General features: G+C 36.6%; 2 protein-coding genes and 1 long non-coding RNA gene across 3 annotated transcripts; 2 read left to right on the plus strand and 1 right to left on the minus strand.

Moving 5' to 3' along the window:
* Positions 1-492: 492 nt before the first annotated feature.
* On the minus strand, positions 493-3,213 carry LOC127518336 (uncharacterized). Its single transcript, XR_007931536.1, has 2 exons — positions 2,630-3,213; positions 493-2,000 (listed from the first exon to the last, which is right to left on the minus strand). It is a non-coding gene; the product is annotated as an uncharacterized LOC127518336 (long non-coding RNA).
* Positions 3,214-6,080: 2,867 nt separating this feature from the next.
* vtcn1 (V-set domain containing T cell activation inhibitor 1) lies at positions 6,081-10,196 on the plus strand. Its single transcript, XM_051905808.1, has 5 exons — positions 6,081-6,313; positions 6,414-6,478; positions 6,804-7,163; positions 8,757-9,011; positions 9,272-10,196. The coding sequence occupies exons 1-5, from the start codon at positions 6,282-6,284 to the stop codon at positions 9,397-9,399; spliced, it is 840 nt and encodes a 279-aa protein (XP_051761768.1). The 5' UTR covers positions 6,081-6,281; the 3' UTR covers positions 9,400-10,196.
* A 730-nt stretch (positions 10,197-10,926) lies between these two features.
* On the plus strand, positions 10,927-18,684 carry trim45 (tripartite motif containing 45). Its single transcript, XM_051906659.1, has 6 exons — positions 10,927-12,001; positions 13,635-14,386; positions 16,022-16,151; positions 17,359-17,473; positions 17,592-17,718; positions 17,804-18,684. The coding sequence occupies exons 1-6, from the start codon at positions 11,529-11,531 to the stop codon at positions 17,953-17,955; spliced, it is 1,749 nt and encodes a 582-aa protein (XP_051762619.1). The 5' UTR covers positions 10,927-11,528; the 3' UTR covers positions 17,956-18,684.
* Positions 18,685-20,507: the final 1,823 nt, after the last annotated feature.

Raw genomic sequence — 20,507 nt, forward strand, 5'->3', positions numbered from 1 at the left:
ATAAAAAGATTTTAAAATAAATCCATATGAATTGAGCGACTTATAAGTCTTCTGAAGAGACACGATCGCTGTATATGATGAATAGATTAATTTAGCCATTTATTAATCATAATCACATATAAACATTAATCAGCGAACAATGTTTACAGCCTTCAGTTTTGGTCATGGAAGCTCAAGAATGCTTGCTTGACGCACGAGAACCAGTGAAGTTCATTCTCTCATGATACACCAGCATGTTTGAGCTTCCACAAGAATCAATGAGGTTTGTTCTCGCAGGTCAAGAATGGCTGAGCTTTTGTTTATGTTTGCTGATTTTTGGATGAACTATCCCTTTAATATTGCAAAAAAACTACTGTTATAGCTTTAAAGTCGTGTCAACAATATATTTGGAAAATTGTCACACGTAAAATGTCAGAAGATAGAAAATGTCAAAAAAAATGTCATTTAACAATAAATTCTGGTCTCAAAGTGATTTTTAGTGGATGTATAAAGTATGGTTTTTTTTCTTTTTAAAGTTCACACAGATGTCCTAGCAGATCAAAGTTCATTACATCATGACACACTATGGTATCAAACATTGTGCACTGTTTATTTGAAATATAAAATTCTATGAAATGTTTTGCTTTAAAATTGTTCTTGTGCTGTCAATACATACATATAATGCAAAGGGATTCAGACATTAAGATTGGCTTAAATAATTTTTAGTCCAGATACTTTTTGGTGGAAGTGTATTTTTCAAAATGAATTACCTTCTTGAAATCCAAATATGTCAATATGATGACAATTTTATGTTTGGTTTGTTTTAGTGGTTTTAAAACAGTTTGATAATGCATCATTTTATGTGAAGTGTATGTGTTTTTCATGTTACAGTATAATTATATAACCACATAGTGAGTGATAGTAAAAAAATAAACAGGCACTTGGGTTTGGACTGTGGTATGAAGAAGAATGTGGTAGAAACTGATCTTTGAAATTGATTTTTAATGAAGGACAGAAAGTACAGAAAACAAATGAGATATACACATATACTGTAGATTAATTGTTGCTACAATGTCTCAAGTAGCTACACACACAGTCATACAATGTCTCATATTCTGTGTAAGCATAGACACTGGTGCTCCATACTAGACAGCTTTCTTTGGCTAAATAAATAAATCTTTACAATCATTGACTAAGATTTATTTTGTAGAGCCATATGTAATTACTAGCAACTATTAAGCATCTGCGCCTGACTACTTTAGTCACTGTCCCCCCTCACTTCTGGTCAGGCAGAAACAGAAAATATCAATGATACAGGCTTCTTTAACAGAAAGTTTTTGCTTTCTGATTATCAGATTACTGAAATATTACTTTCTAAGTGGGGTGGAAATCAATTTGTATTTATTAGTAGCATGAAACACCCAATACTAGTTTATTCTTGTTGTAGTGGATGATTTAGAATTTAATTCAGAAAACAATGTCAAATTTTGATTTTTTTAATGACTTTCTTTTCAAAAATAAATAAATACACATAGGCCTATCCTCTAGATGAATTATTGTTACAAATGCGACAAATTATATCAAACAGACGTGCCCTCGTTGTTCACATTTTCAGAAAGATCTGATGTAGGCCTATAAAAATTTGGGCGAGATATTTCAGACAAAGCCATCCTAGCCTCTTCAGACATTCGTGTGGTTGTGTTAGACTCACTATTTTCAATAACATTAATGTAATTTGAACATATCCTTTTTGCTTTCTTTTTGGCTATTTTTTGCAATTTTTTGTCCAGGTGTTTATCCGTTTCCACAGACACAAGCTCCTCATACCGCCTCTCGTAGTATGGTTTAATTTTGCAGCAGCAGTCCTTCAAACTCTGACAGGTGGGGGAGTTGTTACAGCTCTTGCAGCAACAGTCCTTCAAACACTGACAAGAACATCTGACACAATAAATCCCAACCTTGGTGTTTGATATCAGCCACCATCCAAAGAAACCAACAGCTATGCAGATGTAACCAAAAAACTGCACAAGAAAAAACAAGAAAACCACAATAAAATCAATGAAGGATGTTTTTAACCAAAATGTTAAACTGTGTTCCTGGAACAAGAGTATCCTTAAATGTCAGGTTGGGTCAAGTTTTATTGAAAATATAAATAAAATAAAAATGTTATTTTTACGTTGTTTTGTTTCCTAATTGTGCTAAACTCATAAATTTGTGGCAGATTCCACTGTGAAAACATGTCCCACAAAGAGATTAAACTGTAGCCTACTGTATCTATTTTCCTGGGCAATAATGTTGGGAAAGTTTAATAGATTTTTGTTGTCATTACTTTAAGGTGTGTCAGAAATGAACCTACATTTTGAAAAATCAACTGAGCAAAAAACACAACTAGCCTCAGTCTCCAAACCTCTAAGAAAAGTCTGTAAAAATATGTGCTGTGTTAAAATGGGTTTAAATGAGGTCTGTAACCTTAAAGGACAATGTCCTGGCAGGAAATTACCAGTACCTTTTCCATTTTTCTACTGATTTTTTTCTTACAGTATATAGCAAATAATTTGAATCACACCCACATTCAGAAGAAATCTATTTCCTAAATGTTTACATAAAAGTTGACTAAACATAATTTATTTGTTTTTATTAGAGTTCTTACCTGTGACCAGTTTTTGTAGATTGTAATAATGGTCATTTCATGAAGAGTGAGATCCTTCTTGCATGGAAGTTCACGCAGTGTGTCATTATGTTTGGTAGCCAAACAGAGATACAAGTCTCCATCTAAAAGGATGAATCCTCCCCAGAACAGAGTGATTCCAAAAAGCTGGAAGATTTGAGGCAAAAAACCATAGCAAATGGCCCCACTAACTTTTGTTCTGGTTTGTTTAAACAGTTTTAAAATTAAAAACAATAATATAGGAATGAGACCAATGTAAATGACCACAATATAATGAAACTTTTCTGTGCAGGAGCATGAAAACTGAGAATTAAAGATGTACTGAAAAATGTAAATCATAACAATAACTAGAAATATATTTGCAGCCTGTGACAATATCACACGCAGTTTGTCTGGAATATCAGAGAAAAGATGCGGCATTGTTGATCAGCTGAAGCGCAGACGCAGAGGTTCAAGACAAATAGCGTTTTTTTCTCTCTACAAGTCTTGACTGAGTCCTTCAAACAAATATCAGTTAAGAAACTCATTACATTAGCCTACTTTCTCATCACATTTTTAAACAGTCTGCTTTTACCACAAAATCAATATGTTCCCCTTTGGAAGTTTGAAAGTGGCATTTATAGATGTGAAAATGTATTCAAAAAAATGCAGTGTGTTAAAGTTTCAATATGACAGTTTGAGGGATTTTATGTACAGCTCATGTAGGTTATGCAACTATTCTTCCTTTCTTTAAGAATGAATACATAAATCAGTTAATAACATAATTAAAAAGATATTTTTTATATATTTTTTCTAGTGGGTGCAGGACACTATAGTTCATTTATGTAAGTGAGGATAGCAAAATAAAGTAAACTGTGACATATTATACCCAAATATGTGACGTATTATAACCAAAAATTCTTCATACAGTGGACTACCAGTAAAACTGATAAAAAATTTGGGACCAAAAATTATTCAGACACTTTGACCTGACCATGTTTTGCTTAAGTGTTATCTGACATAATTAAGATTAATTTTTTCTGACATTAGAGTTCTTGTCATATTTTATTACCATTTTTTTTTAAACTATAGTGAATAAACTGTATTAATGAACAAAATGTTCAAGGTGTCTGAATAAATTTTGGTTTGACTGTATATATATATATATATATATATATATATATATATATACACACACACACACACACACATTCATTTCAATTTCCTAATGTACAATTAAACTCCATTCAAATATTCTGTGTTGCTGCCACTTCAATATGGCCTGGTTTCACAAAGGCAGGATTAGGCCTTAGATCAATTAGGACATTTAAGTAGCTTTTATAAACATATCCTAAAAAACAAACAAACAAACAAACAAAACATGATGTGCATCTTAAGACAAAACAATGGCACTGACATATTTTAAGATATGTCACAGCAAGTTGCTTTCGGTTAAAACAGCTTAAACATGCATTTTAGTCTGGGACTAGCTTAAGCCTTGTCTGTGAAACTGTGGGTATAATTATTAAATTAAATGATTAAAAATGAGACACTGCAGTGCAATTACCACTTTTAAACAAAACAGTGATAAGTCTTAACATTTTTTGGCCCATCCTCAACATAACCACAGGCTGTACTCTTCCAAAATGCAGACATAACAGAAACTCTTTTAAATCCTATCATTACAACATTAAACCTTAACAGATCTCTTCCACATTAATATTGTGCAAAACATATAACATTTAATTTCAATTTCATAAATTTGACTGTTAGGTTTTTACAGTGCCTCAGCAGTTGATGAATATTATCTACTTTTTTTTTTTTTCTCTCTTTAAAATAACATTTTTTTAACCAATATATTTTACCAATAGCAAGTCCATGTTTTGTTGCTACAATCAAAATGAATTTCCATTCAATTCTGAAGAAAAAAAAGCTTAGTATTAAGTGTCATTAGTATTTGGTGTAAAATCTGGATCTCATGCTATTTTTCATGGTCCTTTATACATCCCCACAAATTTCAGTGTGATTTTACACAGTACTTTTTTAAACAGAATTTCTTTGTGCTCCACTATACATAATCTCCATGTACTTCCATTTTGAAATAATATTTGTTATTTCTTCACATCAGGATTGATTTCATCATAATAACCTGAACTCCTGATAATACCAGTTACACGTGAGAGCCAGCCACTAGTTTCAGACCTCTCTGTCCATTTTTGTGAAAAGTGAAGTAAGACAGTAAAAAGTCACCTGATGCTTGGGTTGCAGTACCACAATTGCAAAATATGTTTTTTCCCACGTTAATGTGCATTCCAGTGTTTTCAGTTGGTATATGATTTCACAGAATCATATAAAAATTTTGACTTTTTCATTGCAATGGTGAGTTTATATCTCAAAATTCTGACTTTTTTTCTTTTAATTGCAAGTTTATAACTTTATTCTCAGAATTTTAAAATACCTGTATGAACCTGCAGTTGTGAGAAAAAAACAAAAAAACAAACAAACATCAGAATTGTAAGATAAAAGTCACAATTACCTTTTTTATTGTTCATTTCGTAGCGGAAACATGCTTTCCATACTGAATGTAAACTGTAAAAATCTGATTATTGTAAGCTATACTGCAATTACTGTTTATGGTTATTTACTGATTACTGTAATTGGCAGACTATTTTAAGAGCAGGGCTAGAAAAAAGTGAACAAGTGAACACTGAAAGAACAAAGATTTGACTTACATAACTGATGGTTACTACTGGTTAAACAAGTTAAAGGATATGAAGTAATCTAATGCAATGTGTGTCTTTAACTGTGTTGCTGATCTCAAATGACACATTCTTGCAGACAGCAAGACGGAGCTCAATGAAGCACAACTGAATGTGTAAACACACCTGACCAGGGCAGCGTTTCACAAAAGCATCGTAAGCCTAAGTTGATCATAGCTCCATTGGTGGCAATGGTTCTACGATCAACTTAGGCTTAAGATGCTTTTGGGAAACGTTACCCAGGGCCGTCAGTGGGGTTTCTGGGCCCCTTGTACAGTTTATTGTTTTGGGTCTCCCTCAGTTGAAATCAGATTCTCTTCCTCTGTGTGCTCTTACAATTTAATTGGGTTTGAAGCTAAACTCTGCAGGACAGTGGACCTCCAAGACCGGGTTTGGAGACCCCTGGTCTATAAGATGGCTCAAGGATAGCTAAAGGATGATTGTTTCGCCCGGGTGGTGTCCAATCCTGCTCCTGGAGGGCCATTGTCCTGCTAAGTTTAGCTTTAACCCCAATTAGACACACCTCTTATAGAACCTTCCAGGCATACAGATATGTTGAGGCATGTTGGAGCTAACTTCTGCAGGAAAGTGGCTCTCCAGGACCATTTGCAACTGTTTGTGTTTAGTGTCATGAGCACACTCCCTATAGATTATTTAGGTGTAAAGGTTACTCTTGTCAAGCTGCGTGTTATCAAGAGTGTCAGGACACTCCTCTCAGAGGTAATATTGACAGAGGGAGGAGGTGTTGAAATAAAGTTTGAAACTAGTCTGAGGGGATTAGAAAGTGCTCGTCCGTCTTAGCCCGTTGATTTATTATGCCATCTACAGAGATGCTCAGCAGAGTTGTACATCGATTCATCAAAGATACTGCTTGAAAGTAGAAACAGGTTACCAGAATGGCTACAATTGGACAAATAATCTTTACAAGGTAGAAGAATGGGTAACTTTTATTAATAAACCATTTCAGGTAGAAAATTATAATACAATGAGTCAATATTGAATGTTCATCAAGTTTATGCCTTTTGTAGTATGATTGTTCTGATAGTAGTAATTTCTGGACTCATCATTTTCATTTTGGCTATTGCATTCTCAGGTTAGTAAAACATTCATGTATTTTGTGTGATTACTGTATAACTCTAAAGGTGATGATACACGGGGCAACTTTTGAGCAATGTTGATCAAGCAATGTTGCTTGGGCACTTTCCCATTGAGAATGGGCAACAAATTTCTATCTGGATACTTTAGATTGTAATTTGTTGGCCATTCTCAATGGGAGAGTGCCCAAGAAACATCTTTCTGCAACATTGCTCAAAAAGTTGCCCCGTGTATCATCACCTTAATAGTTTGTATAACTTATAATAGTGCATTTGGGCTTTTGTGGTATAAACTAAACGTCTGTGTGCATGTTTGATTTCAAGTGTCCCAAGGTACTGTTGAGAGCAGTAGCCCCTCTACTGTGGGGAATCTTGAGGAGGATGTGGTCCTGGATTGCAGGTTTCTTAGCAGCAGTGGCAATGAGCAATTCAGTGATGTATCAATTACTTGGCTAAAAGATGCTCTCAGTGGTGTGGTCTATGAATACAAGAACAAAGCAGCCCAGCTCCAGGGGCAGAACGAACAGTTCAAAAACAGGGCTCAACTGTTCTCAGCTGCTATATCAACGGGGAACGCTTCCCTTCTGCTGAGAAATGTGAAGATGGAGGATGAGGGTGTGTATCGCTGCACTGTCAATGCACCAAAAGTCTCAGGGACTACCAGCATTAACCTCAGAGTGGCTGGTAAATACATTCTTTGTTTATTTATTTCAAAGTAAATTAATGTTTAAAACCAGACATCATATTTCTGATTTAAAGATCCGCAGGTAGGTGATGACAAGTGACTCTCTTTATGAGTGAGTCACTGAATCATTCTCTCAAATGTTTTGTTCAAAACTCTGGCCTGATTCATTCAGAAATTAAACTAGTGACTGTTGCTGTATTCAGAACCATACTATACATATTACTCTAAATCTACTTTATGTTTGTAGATACAATATGCGCTTCCGAATTCAACCTGTTTATGATTAAATCATTCACTTAAAGGAATAGTTCACCCAAAAATGAAAACTATGCCATAATTTACTCACCCTCAAGCCGTGTATATCACTTTCTTCTTTCAGCTGAACACAATCTGAGTTATATTAAATGATATCCTGGCTCTTCCCAGCTTTGCAATGGTATTGAATAGTGTCAAACTCCAAAAAGCGCATTAATCCATCATAAAAGTAATCCATACAACTCCAGTGGGTTAATAAATGCCTTCTGAAGTGAAGCGATGGGTTTTTGTAAGAAAAGTATCCACATTTAAAACTTTATAAACTATAATCATTGGCTTCCGGCAATGGCTGTACGTGCATACTCAGATTCGAGTTCTGCCAGAAGGGTGACCTCTGACCCGACGTATGACGTAGGACATGATTTTCATGTGGTTTGGCATTTTTCTTTAAAACTTCTCATTTTAGACTTCTAATTCATGACCGGCGTTTTGTTTTGCTCTATCCTATGCCTACGTCCTATGTCGGGTCAGAGGTCACCCTTCCATTGAAAATTGACTTTCTTGTGAACGCACAAGAAAGAACGCACATTGAACGCACATTGAACGCACATTGCTGGAAGCCAGTGATTATAGTTTATAAAGTTTTAAAATGGATATTTTTCTTACAAAAAACCCATCGCTTCACTTCAGAAGGCATGCATTAACCCACTGGAGTCGTTTGGATTACTTTTATGATGAATGGATGCTTTGGAGCTTCAAAAACTCAGCCACTATTCAATGCCATTACAAAGCTGTAAAAGAGCCAGGATATTATTTAATATAACTCTGATTGTGTTCGGCTGAAAGAAGATAGTCATATACACCTAGGATGGCTTGAGGCTGAGTAAATTATGGGATAATTTTCATTTTTGGGTGAACTATTCCTTTAAATGATTCATTCTAAACTCTGATTCATTCAGGAACTAAACACCACTGTTGTGTGTTTAGAGATGTATAGAGATTTCTATAAAAGTATTATTAATTGTTATTATATAATATTTACTACTAAATATTATTTAAAATTACTGAATCAATTTAACTATATTTAGATACACTGAAAAAAATTAAATCAGAAATTAATTACAAAGAAAAGGCAAGTAACACATAGAATTAAATGATATTTTAAGCAGAAAGACTTATAGTATCTTCTTGTAAAACATACTTCAATAATCTTCACAGTGTACATCAATAGTGTACTTTGAAATTATATATTTAAATGATATATATACACACATTTAGTGTATATCTGCTCATATCTGGATGTTGCTCTTCACTCTGATCTGTGTGTTTATTTGCAGCTTTCACAGCTCCCACATTTACTCAACTGAAAAATGGCTCTCTATTCGCTGAGGCTCATAAATGGTTTCCCCAACCGGAGGTCAGCTGGTCGAGTCCAAGTGGGCAGCTTTTAAACAGCAGCACTTTTTTCAACATCTCTGCTGGAATCATGCAAGTTGCTAGTGTCCTTGAAGACCCAGTAAAAGAGAATGACACATACATCTGTATTATCCAGAACAGTCTTGTGAAAGCTATCTCAGAGGCAACCGTAACAGGTAAAACAGTAGATATTGACAAAACAAAAGAGATGGAACTAATTATTAAGCAGGACTCACCCATAATCATAATATTTACAGAGCATTGCATATCAAATCAAGTTTGTTAAAACTAATTTGATGACAACTTGCAGTGTGGACAAACAAAATGAATGTCACTCAGTAAATAGAATGACACATACAGTAGGCTATGTTGATCAAATCATGAGTTTCTATTATTAAGTGAATATTGCTATTTGTTTATGATTATTATTCCTCAGAAAACAGAGTGACGGAGAGGACAAACTTCATTTTGAATGCTGCATCTACAAAAGTATCATCCTTACATCTTCTGTTCACAGTCATCCTTATTCTCTCTGTAATCCAGACACGTCTCTCCAGTGGTTGATCATGTTCAAGCCAATCAGTTACAGTACAAAAGACTGACATGTTTTTCTTGGTTGGTTGCTTACAGTACATACTAAAATTCAATCAATTAACCCCACATCCTAAACCATAATGACATTTACCAATAGAAAGAAAAACTGTTCTTTTTTAAACTCTAAACATTTTACTCTGTGCTTGTGTAGAAACCTGTAGAAGTGGACATATATCCAAATAGACCCTTTTCACAGACTGTGATGACGCGTTTTAACGGTCATCAATATCGTAAATCCTGCAAAGTTTTTTATATTTCTATTTTTTTTTTTTAAACGTATGTACATTTATAACACTATACTTAGTATTATATTACCTTTGCATCAAATTACAAAAAACTAGTTAACGCTGCTGTGAGGGTGTTTCTAATACACCGGCTATGGGAGTGATGATAAAAATGACATCTTTCTCTCTTTGGACTGCCGTTATCAATCGCTCTCTATATTTTTCCTCTTTTTGAAAGAGTTTTTCTTTTGCTATTTGAGCAAATGGAAACACAAAAAATATATTTAATGTATTCTCTCATTCACCAACTATGACGACTTCCGCTTCTGAGAAACCCGGAAATGTGAAAAGGGTCTATTCATGTTTCACATGATAAATCCTATGAATTCTTTCATATGAAACATCTTTTATTTTGTTATTGACAAAATGTATCAGCTAATCTGCAAACATATGTAATATTGTTTATCATAGCTTATTTCACATTATTGAAACTGCTCTTGGAAAATGTTTTGCATTACTAATAAAGGATTTTCAATACACTCATTTTTGAGACATATCATCTATTTTATTATTGCACCTATTAGGCCCCAATAACCCTGTTTAGAAATTAAGTAATGATAAAAAGGCAACACTTTACAATTATGCCACTAGTTAATTACATTAGTTAATATGAACTTACAATGAAAAATATTTCTAAAGCATTTATTAATTTCAACATTTACTAATATTGTAATAAAATCAAAAGTTGTATCTTATGCAGTGGACCTGAGCTAACATAAAAATAAAAATCATTTGTATTTTTATTAACTAACGTTAACAAAGATGAATGAATACTTTAAAGGGTTAGTTCACCCAAAAATGAAAATAATGTCATTTATTACTCACCCTCATGTCGTTCTACACCCGTAAAACCTTCGTTCATCTTCGGAACACAAATTAAGATATTGTTGATTAAATCCGATGGCTCAGTGAGGCCTGCATATACAGCAATGGTACTTCCTCTCTCAAGATCCATAAAGGTACTAAAAACATATTTGAAACAGTTCATGTGAATTCAGTGGTTCTATCTTAATATTATAAAGCGACAAGAATTTCCTTTATGGACCTTGAGAGTTTCAATGGCTTTGCTCTCAATAGAGGCCTCACTGAGTCATCGGATTTCATCAACAATATCTTAATTTGTGTTCTGAAGATGAACGAAGGTCTTACGGGTGTAGAACGACATGAGTAATAAATGACATTATTATTTTCATTTTTGTGTGGACTAACCCTTTAACAAATGTAGGCTATCGGTATAATTTCATTGTTAGTTAATGCAACATTAACTAATGAGACCTTAATGTAAAGTGTTATCAAAAGACCTTTGCTATTTAATAGCTGACTAGCAATATAATGATATTGTCAAACCTATATTCAAAAACAGGACACTTGTTGTATTACATTGTACATTTTTATTAGGCTATTACTTATTATTGTCTCCTGGTTTAGGCTAGACAAATGCCCATATTGAAAAGAACTTTTGTAAATGGATTCATTGCATTTCAGCAGGAATTATAACATTAACTTGATCTGTCTAGCCAGCAGATGGGGACACCCATATTCCACGCGTGCTTTACAAGCGTAGGTTCTTCTTGAATCTTTACACTGCTAGAATAGGTCAGATTTCAGGCCACGCCCCCAAACGCGAACGCGTAACATGATTGGATGGCGAGGCATGTTCTCAAATAACATGAGCGAAAAAGTTAACTCAGAAAGTTTGGTCTGAGTTGCATTTTTTTTTTTGTTAATGGCACCAAAACCGGGCTACCGCTGTCATACCACACTTTGATTTTTAAATAAAGCTATAGTAAAATCCTCGTAAAAATAACAAGTACGATGTCACTTTGCAAAGAGCGTTTAGTTCAAGAAGAAATTAGAGAAACAGTCTTGAGTAAAAGCAATGGGGACACGGGAAAGAAGTCCAGAGCGGTCTGTGGTGTTTGTAATCGGATGTATCGAGACCCTAAAATCCTGCCTTGCTTGCACACGTTCTGCGCGGACTGCGTTCGCCAGCTCGAGCCGTTTTCTGTGCGTCGGGTGAACGGGGAACGACGCTCGCCTGAAGAAGACGCGCACGGGCACAAATCTGGCTCAACAATCCTGTGTCCCGAGTGCGATTCAGAGGTGAATCTGCCGCCATCAGGTGTGGATGGGCTGACCACTGATCATCTTGCGCTGGACGAGGTTTTCACGGAGACACTGCTAGTGGACAGCAGCGTTTTGTGCGACTTGTGCAGCGACAGTGGCGCGGGGAAACGCTGTGAGGTGTGCTGTGTCAACCTCTGCGACTTCTGCAGTCAGGCCCACAGGTTAGTTTATTGCTGACTGTAACAAGAAATAAAAAGTAATTTATTCACCCTCATGTCGTTTCATATTCCTGGAACTTAAATGGAGATGTTAAAGGAATGGTTAACCCCCACCCTAAAAAAATGAAAATTGTCAACATTTACTCACCCTCTTGTCGTTCCAACTTCCAACCTGTATTACTTTCTTTCTTCAAAAGAATAGGCTATATTTTGAAAAATACTGAGAGCCACATATTTTGGTTTACATTGACGTACATTGAAAAAAGAATTACCTAAACATAGAGTATGTGATTTTGGAACATTAAAAGAGGGTGACCATATTATAATTTTGGGTAAGGGTCAAAGGTCAAGACCTATGGTTATTCAGATGTAACATTACACCTTGAATGGTCAAAATGCCTGTCCCAAAGATGTGTCCTGTGTGTCCCTAATGCAGGGGTGTCCAGTCCTGCTCCTGGAGGGCCACTGTCCTGCAGAGTTCAGCTCCAACCCCAATAAAAAAATAATATATTTATTATATTAATTGACAATTAATATTAACATTTGCTTTAAAATTAATACATATAATACATGCATTAATATATAAAGCTTTTAAAATTATTAAACTTGCATGTATTCGTTTGATCTGTTTGTAAACCTATATAAATTATTAGGCCTGTTTGTTTGATTCACGTGCATTGATAGACATTTTCTTTCAGCTGCCGTCTCAAACTTTCGCTGCAGCAGCAATGTTTATTCCTGCCTGTTTGCCGCACGTCACATTTTCAGGCGCACACGCTTCAGAGATAATCACAAACCTTGGATTGAGCCTCAAAGAAACCAGAAAACTAAGCATGCTAGAAACGTCCAGGCAGGTGCGTTGAGGCAAGTTGGAGCTAAACTCTGCAGGACAGTGGCCCTCCAGGACTGAGTTTGGACACCCCTGCCCTAATGCTTTGTCATCCAGCCATTGCATAATGGTGCGTTCAAGTCCTCCAGGGAAGTTTGTTTACAAATTGGGAAATGCCAGGTGCTTTCAAATCACTATGGTTGGATCTCATATGGACGATTGCACATTTTCTACAAAAAAATAAAGCAAAAACTTTGCTTTACTAAATGATGAAGAACCTGCATCATGTGTTTTTGCTTTGTTTTTGTGCAGTTTATGAACGTGCTATAAACCGAATCATAGGGCTGCATGATACTGGTTAAACTAATAATCATGATTATGTGGCTCAAAAAATATGATCACAATTATTATTCACGTTTTTTTCCTCAGAAATTTGTTTACATTTCATTAGAATTATTGCACTTTCACTTAAGCACAAATTAAGAAAATGTCAACTCATGTGTATGGTTTATTTTACCTTATCTCTTTATGTTATGCAAACTGGTATGTTTTATTGTACCTCGGGAAAATTCAATAATTTCATTCTAATCACAAATTTACTGTCAATACAGATGCTTCATCCCTTGATTCCACCATGTTTTCTGACTGAAATGCCCCCAATTCAGAAGCTCTGAGGTTAAAAAAAATCCAAGGTTTTCCAATCAAAATGACAAATTTGTGGTGGTGTTCATGTGCGTTCAGCTCGTAAATACAATCCATTATGACTTGAATGCAAAGTAAGTCCTGTAATGCGTATCTCCCCTGCAGGAGACAGAAGAGGACCTCCTCTCACTCTATCCAAAGCCTACAGGAGCTGAAATCTCAGGGTCGTCTCACTAGACCAGTCCTGTGCTCGCTGCATCCTGGTCAGGAGTTACGGCTCTTCTGCGAGCCATGTGACCTCACTGTGTGCCTGGAGTGTGCGGCCACCTTTCACCGCGACCACCACTGCAGCTCTGCCCATGAGGTCATCAGTCGCCATGGAGATCGCATCAGGGATTTGGTCGTTAGGAGCTTAAGGCCTCGTCTTGCTCGTCTGGAGGATTCACTGAGATGCGTGGACACATCCCAAGAGGCTTTGCAGGCACGGACTGACACGTTGGCGGGTGAGATTCGGGCGTTTGCTCGGAGTTACGCCAATGCGGTTGAGGCACATTGCTGTTCACTACTGCGGTCACTGGAGGAGTTGAAATTGCAGCGCAGGAACCAACTTCATCTGCAGAAGGCTCAACTGCAGCAGGCCTTGTCTGACGTCCGCGGTGGAGTGGACTTTGCAGAACGCCTGCTCACGTGCGGTTCAGATGCCGAAATCCTCAGTGCCAAAGGTGTTACAATGAGGAGACTGATGAACCTTGTGGAGTCAGGATACGATCCACACCCAACGACGATCGCCCATGATAATGCCAGCAGCATCTGTTTCCTTCCTCAGGAGAGTGCTGGGGAGGTGGAGGGATTTCCTGTGGTTGGAGTTGTACATGCCAAGACTGTGGATCCCAGCAAGTGCAGTATCCAGGGTGAAGGTGAGTATGTCTGGGCTGCGTTTAACTCCACTTTTAGACATGCACTCGTGAACTTCCCTAAGCACTTCCCCTCGGGGGAATCCCAACCACCATTTTGAACTGTGTTCAGCTTCGTCAGGTGGACGAAAGAAGTTTATTTGGACAGACCCTCGACCCCTAGATTTTACTCATATGTTTACGTCAGGCAGATCCAACAACACGATTGTGACGTCACAACAGCAACTTGCATGGTGGGATCCATAGCATATTCCAAGTGATCAAGGGCTTAGGGTGTTCTGTTTAAACCCATTGCAAGGGTTCCGCCAGTAGTGGGCACTCATGCACCGTAAGCAATGACGTACATCTGAGTGAACAAGATGGAGAGAAGTTAGTGAGTGAAGGGCATAAAAAAGTGGACTTAAACGCAGCCCTGGTGTGGAGAGGCAAATTGCTTGTCGCTGGAATTTTATCGCATTGTGTCTGGTTAGGACACTGTTAAAGCCTAAAGTATATTTTTCACATGTATGCGAGAGTCAGCGTACAGTAGTATTGTCAAAAATACCGACCGTAAGTTGGTACTGAAGTTTTAAAAATGTGATGCTTTGAGTGCTGTTGAGTGTCTACTCATGAAACTATGTGGTCACATACTGTAGTAGAGTTTGGTTTCGTGGATTTTCTGTGGAATCTTAAGCTGTTTGTCAAACACTTGACGGTTCAGTGCACATTCCTCAGAAACCATAGAGTTCAGATGAAATTTATTACATATAAGTTTTCTGTGTGACAAGATCTGAATTCTGAAAGCGAGACTTTAGATCCACATTTGTTCCCCTATACAGACAACATTCCTGGCTACCATGACAACCCAACCTTTTTATGTACTGGTGCTCCTAGAGTGTAAAAGGGCCACTTATCTAGCTCTGTCCCAGCATGCCATAAGCAGGTTCACCTCAGGAGGACAATATACTTCTGCTTGCCTGTGGTTGTACAGGTTGGCCATCCATATCAGGGTTCCCACTGTCACAGAAATTGCTCTGTGTGAGCTCTTGTGTAAAGCGCTAAGAGACACCCCACAGCAGTTTTTGTCATCAGATCAGTTTACTAAGATAAAACGGTATTTTCCCACCCCTCCTTTATCCACGCTATTTTGCAACGTGGATGCTATTTTCTTTGAATGTGCAAGATTTCTTAAAAGTGGTCTTTCAACCTCTTTATTTTTACCTCCACCCAATGGCTGCACTTGATTTTACATTAAAAATAAGGTGGCTAAAAAAAAAATAACAGTAAACATTATGAATCTAATTCAGTTGTTTTCTAAAAGTTTTAGAAGAATGTCTTTCTTAAAGTAGGGATGGAATGAAAATTACCTATATATTAGCTTTTTTTTTTTTTTTTACCTCTTAAACAAAATATTGTAACCGTGATCTTCTCCAATCATTTATTTGTCTCCCGTGACTGAGCTCGCATTCAGATCTTCCTTCATCCAATCAACATCCGATGGACAGAACCAAGTCCTCACTCTACAATATTTTTTTTCCTTTTTTTAATAAATAGTTTTACTCAGATGTACATCACAATATGGAAGAAAAGATCTGTCACTGCTTCTGTTGCATAGCCTATTTCAATGTGTCTGTCCTTTTGTGTGTGAATAACTCACAGGTGTGGAGCGAGGTCGTGAAGGCCAGCGGGGCGAGTTCACTCTGGTTTGCAGGGACTCCTCTGGAGAGCAGATGGGCCGAGGTGGAGACCCCGTGCTGGTCAGTATAGTGCACAAGGAGAGGAAGGGCTGGTGAGTATACGGGAAAATTAAGACCACCACGTTTTTAAAAACGTGACGGGGTTCATTCTGACTCCGATCCGAAGTGTACTTTGTCACCAGCGATGTTTCCATCCAAAGTTGCGAATTTAACTTATGTGCAAAGTTGGAATATCGCATTAAACATTTGCGAATAAAGCAGCATTTCGATCCCATGTGTTCAAGAGACCAAAATCGTCACTTCCTGGGAAATTGGTGCGAATTAGTTGTAATAAAACTTTAGGTTATTGCAATCGGGAAACTCAATCATGTGAGACGCTTCTGGGAGGTCATTAATACAAAATCATTCTGATGACGGACTTTGGCTCAGGCATTTCAGAATGATCAAACCAACATTTGAGATGTTGTGCAATGAAATTGGTCTGCTGGTTGGTCCAGCTATACAATCATATCCAATGTTGAGTCACATGAGTTTTTTGTTGCACATCGAGGGATTTATACGTAAATGTGTTTCTATCGTAGTTATGCATGATGTCGTCTTATTAAAAAATGTATCCACCTCAGTTGAGCACACACGTTTTTTTATGTGCATTTTTAGAATTTATGCGCAAATTTTGCCATTTTTTTTTTTTTATGCAATACCAAAATGCACAAAAATAGTTGGATGGAAGCAGCTTGTCTGCTACTCTATAAAAGTTCATTAAAGGGTTAGTTCACCCAAAAATGAAAATTCTGTCATTAATTACTCACCCCATAAGACCTTCGTTCATTTTCGGAACACAAATTAAGATATTTTTGATGAAATCCGTCAGCTTTCTGGCTTCTGATAGACTGCAACGTTATTACCACTTTCAAGTTCCAGAAAGGTAAGACATGATTAAAATAGTCCATGTGACTACAGTGGTTCAACCTTAATGTTATGAAGCGAAGAGAACACTTTTTGTGCGGAAGAAACAAACAAAAATAATGACTTTATTCAACAATTTCTTCTCTTCCATGTCAGTCTCTTTTACTTATGTCTTTACTACCTTTCTGGGCCTTGAAAGTGGTAATAACATTGCAGTCTATTGGAGGTCACACAGCTTTTCATCAAAAATATCTTAATTTGTGTTCCAAAAATGAATGAAGGATTTAAAAATGAATGACAGGATTTTCATTTTTATTTATTTATTTATTTTTTAAATACATCAGACTGTGACTTCTTTTTCATCAGTGTGTTTTTCCCTCTGTGGCATTACAGCTCTGTGGAGGCACTAGTGGTGGATAACAGCGATGGCTCCTATCGTGTGTCCTACACCCCTGCTGAAGCAGGTCTTTACTCTGTGTGGGTCTGTGTTAAAGCACAACATGTCCAGGTAATTGTGCAGTTAAACCAAAACATCTGTGTCTAATAATAACAACAACATTATTGGCCAGTTTGAAGGATGTATCAGTGATGCTGGGACTGATATTCCAGCAATCTGTGGTTTCCAGGGATCACCTTTCGTGCTAAATGTGAAGAGGAAGTTCAGACGTCACCGTGGCATATTCCATTGCTGTTCCTTCTGCTCTAGCGGGGGCGCTAAAGAGGCACGCTGTGGCTGCACAGGGACCATGCCAGGTAATGTAGCACAAAAAATAGTTTTCATCTAATATTCATTTAATCAAATGAAATAGCATGTATGTATCTGTGTGTGTGCACATAGGAGGGTTTCAGGGCTGTGGACATGGTCATAAAGGACACCCCGGTAAGCCCCACTGGTCATGTTGTGGCAGTTTAGTGGAGGCTTCAGAGTGCATTCTACACAACCTGGGCACCGTTTCTCCTCGTGGACATCTCCGGACTGTGGAGCTCTGAGACAACCAGCAAAAATACACTCTGTCTGATCACATTTTTATCATAAACTCATAACCCATTAACCAGACAACCTATAAATCACAAGTTTCAGAAAATTCACATTGTGCCTTTCACAGTGCCTGTTATTCTAGAAAATTGTAGGCTACTCATGATTTTGAAAGATTAAGCTTTTTTTTAAGGTGTCCATAATTTGGTGATGAATTTTTTTTTTTTTTTTCAGCAGTGCCAATATTTATTGTGCCCCTTCATAATCATGGCTGCAACAGACAAATTATATTTAAAATTCCATTGTGTCTGTTCTGTTTTACAAAGTGTCGACACTAATACTTTTGTATCAGTATTATAACGGTTTAAGAACTGGTTTTATTTACACATTCACTACATCAACTACAGTTTTTTTTTTTTACTATACAATCACTGTAAATATTTGTTTCATTCATATTTTATCATAATCTGCATGATTTGACTAAAACATTTTATTAATGTCTGTGGTATTGTTTTATGCTCTGTTTTATCATAAGCATGTTTCCTTTGATCATACTCAGTTATATAAACAATGTGCTTTGTATTATTATAATGGTTTAATTTTATATGTGTGCATGCCTCCATTCCAAAGACTGTGTTTGTTATTATATGCGTCCTTACATTTCAGCTGTCTTTGTTTATGCTGTACTGGTACCTCGGATTAAACAACTCTTACCTCTCCACTTGTAAGAGTGGCACTTCTCAGATTGTGACTGTTTGATTGTGATCTTTTTTGCATAGCATATATTCTGTGTAGTCAGGTCTATAAAACATGCATGACAAAAGTTTATTACTTAAATACTTTAGGTCTCTCCACCATGTGGTTTACCTTGCTTATTGAGCAAAATATAATTTGAGTCTATGCGGTTATTGTTTGGTTTGCCACTTTAATTTGTGCTGATTTTGAGCAGTGAGCACTGACTTAGTTCAATCGTTTTCAATACTTTTCTCAAAGTTAATCTCTAGGCAACATACTGGATTGCGCTTTCTAACTCTAGATGGCAGTAGTGCTTTGTGAGGAAGTTACATTGCTTTGTAAGTATGTGGCTAAATTTCAGTGATAAGGAGCTGTCTCCATCATTCCTTATTAACAAGTGTACCTGTGAAGACTGAAAGCAACACTAACCCTTATTTAAAAATACGTAATCTGTAATAAATATACGTTTTAGTGTCTTTCTTGTAATATTTAATTTCTACTTTATGCCATTTACATGAAATTATACATTTTGGGTGTTCATGTGACCACATAATATTAAACACGTATTTAAAAATAAAATTATAAGATTATTTACATATATATATATATATATATATATATTACATATATTTATTTTCGCTTGAAAAAAGGACCCGGTGAAAGATATCAGACGATGACCTCTAATATTTTCCCTCTATGCCATGCACATACAAAGCAGGATTAAAGTAGCCATCAGTCTGATTCAGAAGGACATCATACATGCTTTGAACCCTCAGTTTTCTCTTTGAAATCTCTGAGCTCACACAGTCAAGGACATGAGTAGTTCTGTAAGCCTGCAAACAACTGACTGAGGTTTTTATCAGAACTGTTCAATGTAATATTTGGATTTATCAATTCTGATGATAGATTTTTGTATGAAGTGGTCTATTCATCTTAATACCCCATCATTAATACCTCTTCTTTATATCTATATATATATATATATATATATATGTATATATATATATATATATATGTATATATGGTCACCCTTATTTTGCGTAACCCTATCTCTTTCCTATTTATATAACAGGAAAAGGGGTAGGGTTACGGAAAATGAAGGCAACCATACTTATCACAGAAAATATAGATGGAAAATAATATTTTTAACGCATACATGTAATTTAGGGGTATTAATAAAAAACACATTCCTAAGATAGGAAAAAGTCCAGGATGTTGATCCAAGTTGGCAAAATCATGGTCACCCACACATAATCTAAATTATCAATGAAATGTATTTTGACATTTCAAACAGAGATTTCAAAGAATCTCATTTGTGACCCACATATGCATTTTAGGGGGCTAAAATAGCTGCATTAAACTGCATGCATAGGGTTTGACAGCACGCATCACAGATCACATCACAGATTCAAGCCTCTTTGGGGGGAGGGTCTGTTACACTGATGCCATGACCTGGATAGAATCTAAATGGCTGTTGGATGGAAAAAAGTTGAGGAAGAGATGCAGTAGAGTGTCATTATTTCTTGATGTGTAGGTGAAGAACATGGTCAAATGCTTTGGCTGGTGCAGGCCTAGCATATGCCGTTCTCGTAATCAACATGCTGGATGCAGGGGAAATGGGCAGGAATAAAGAGTGAGTGATTTTGACAAGGGCCAAATTGTTATGGCAAGACGACTGGGTCAGAGTATCTCTGAAATGGCAAGCTTCCACTCTGCTGCATAGCTGCAGACCAATTTGAGTGCCTATGATGACCCCTGTCCACCGTCGAAAGCTGTGGACCTAAATTTGACATGTGCTATCTACCTAAACATTGTTGCAGGCCAGGCACAC

The sequence above is a fragment of the Ctenopharyngodon idella genome, chromosome 9, assembly GCF_019924925.1.
Source record: "Ctenopharyngodon idella isolate HZGC_01 chromosome 9, HZGC01, whole genome shotgun sequence".
NCBI classification, from domain to species: domain Eukaryota; kingdom Metazoa; phylum Chordata; class Actinopteri; order Cypriniformes; family Xenocyprididae; genus Ctenopharyngodon; species Ctenopharyngodon idella.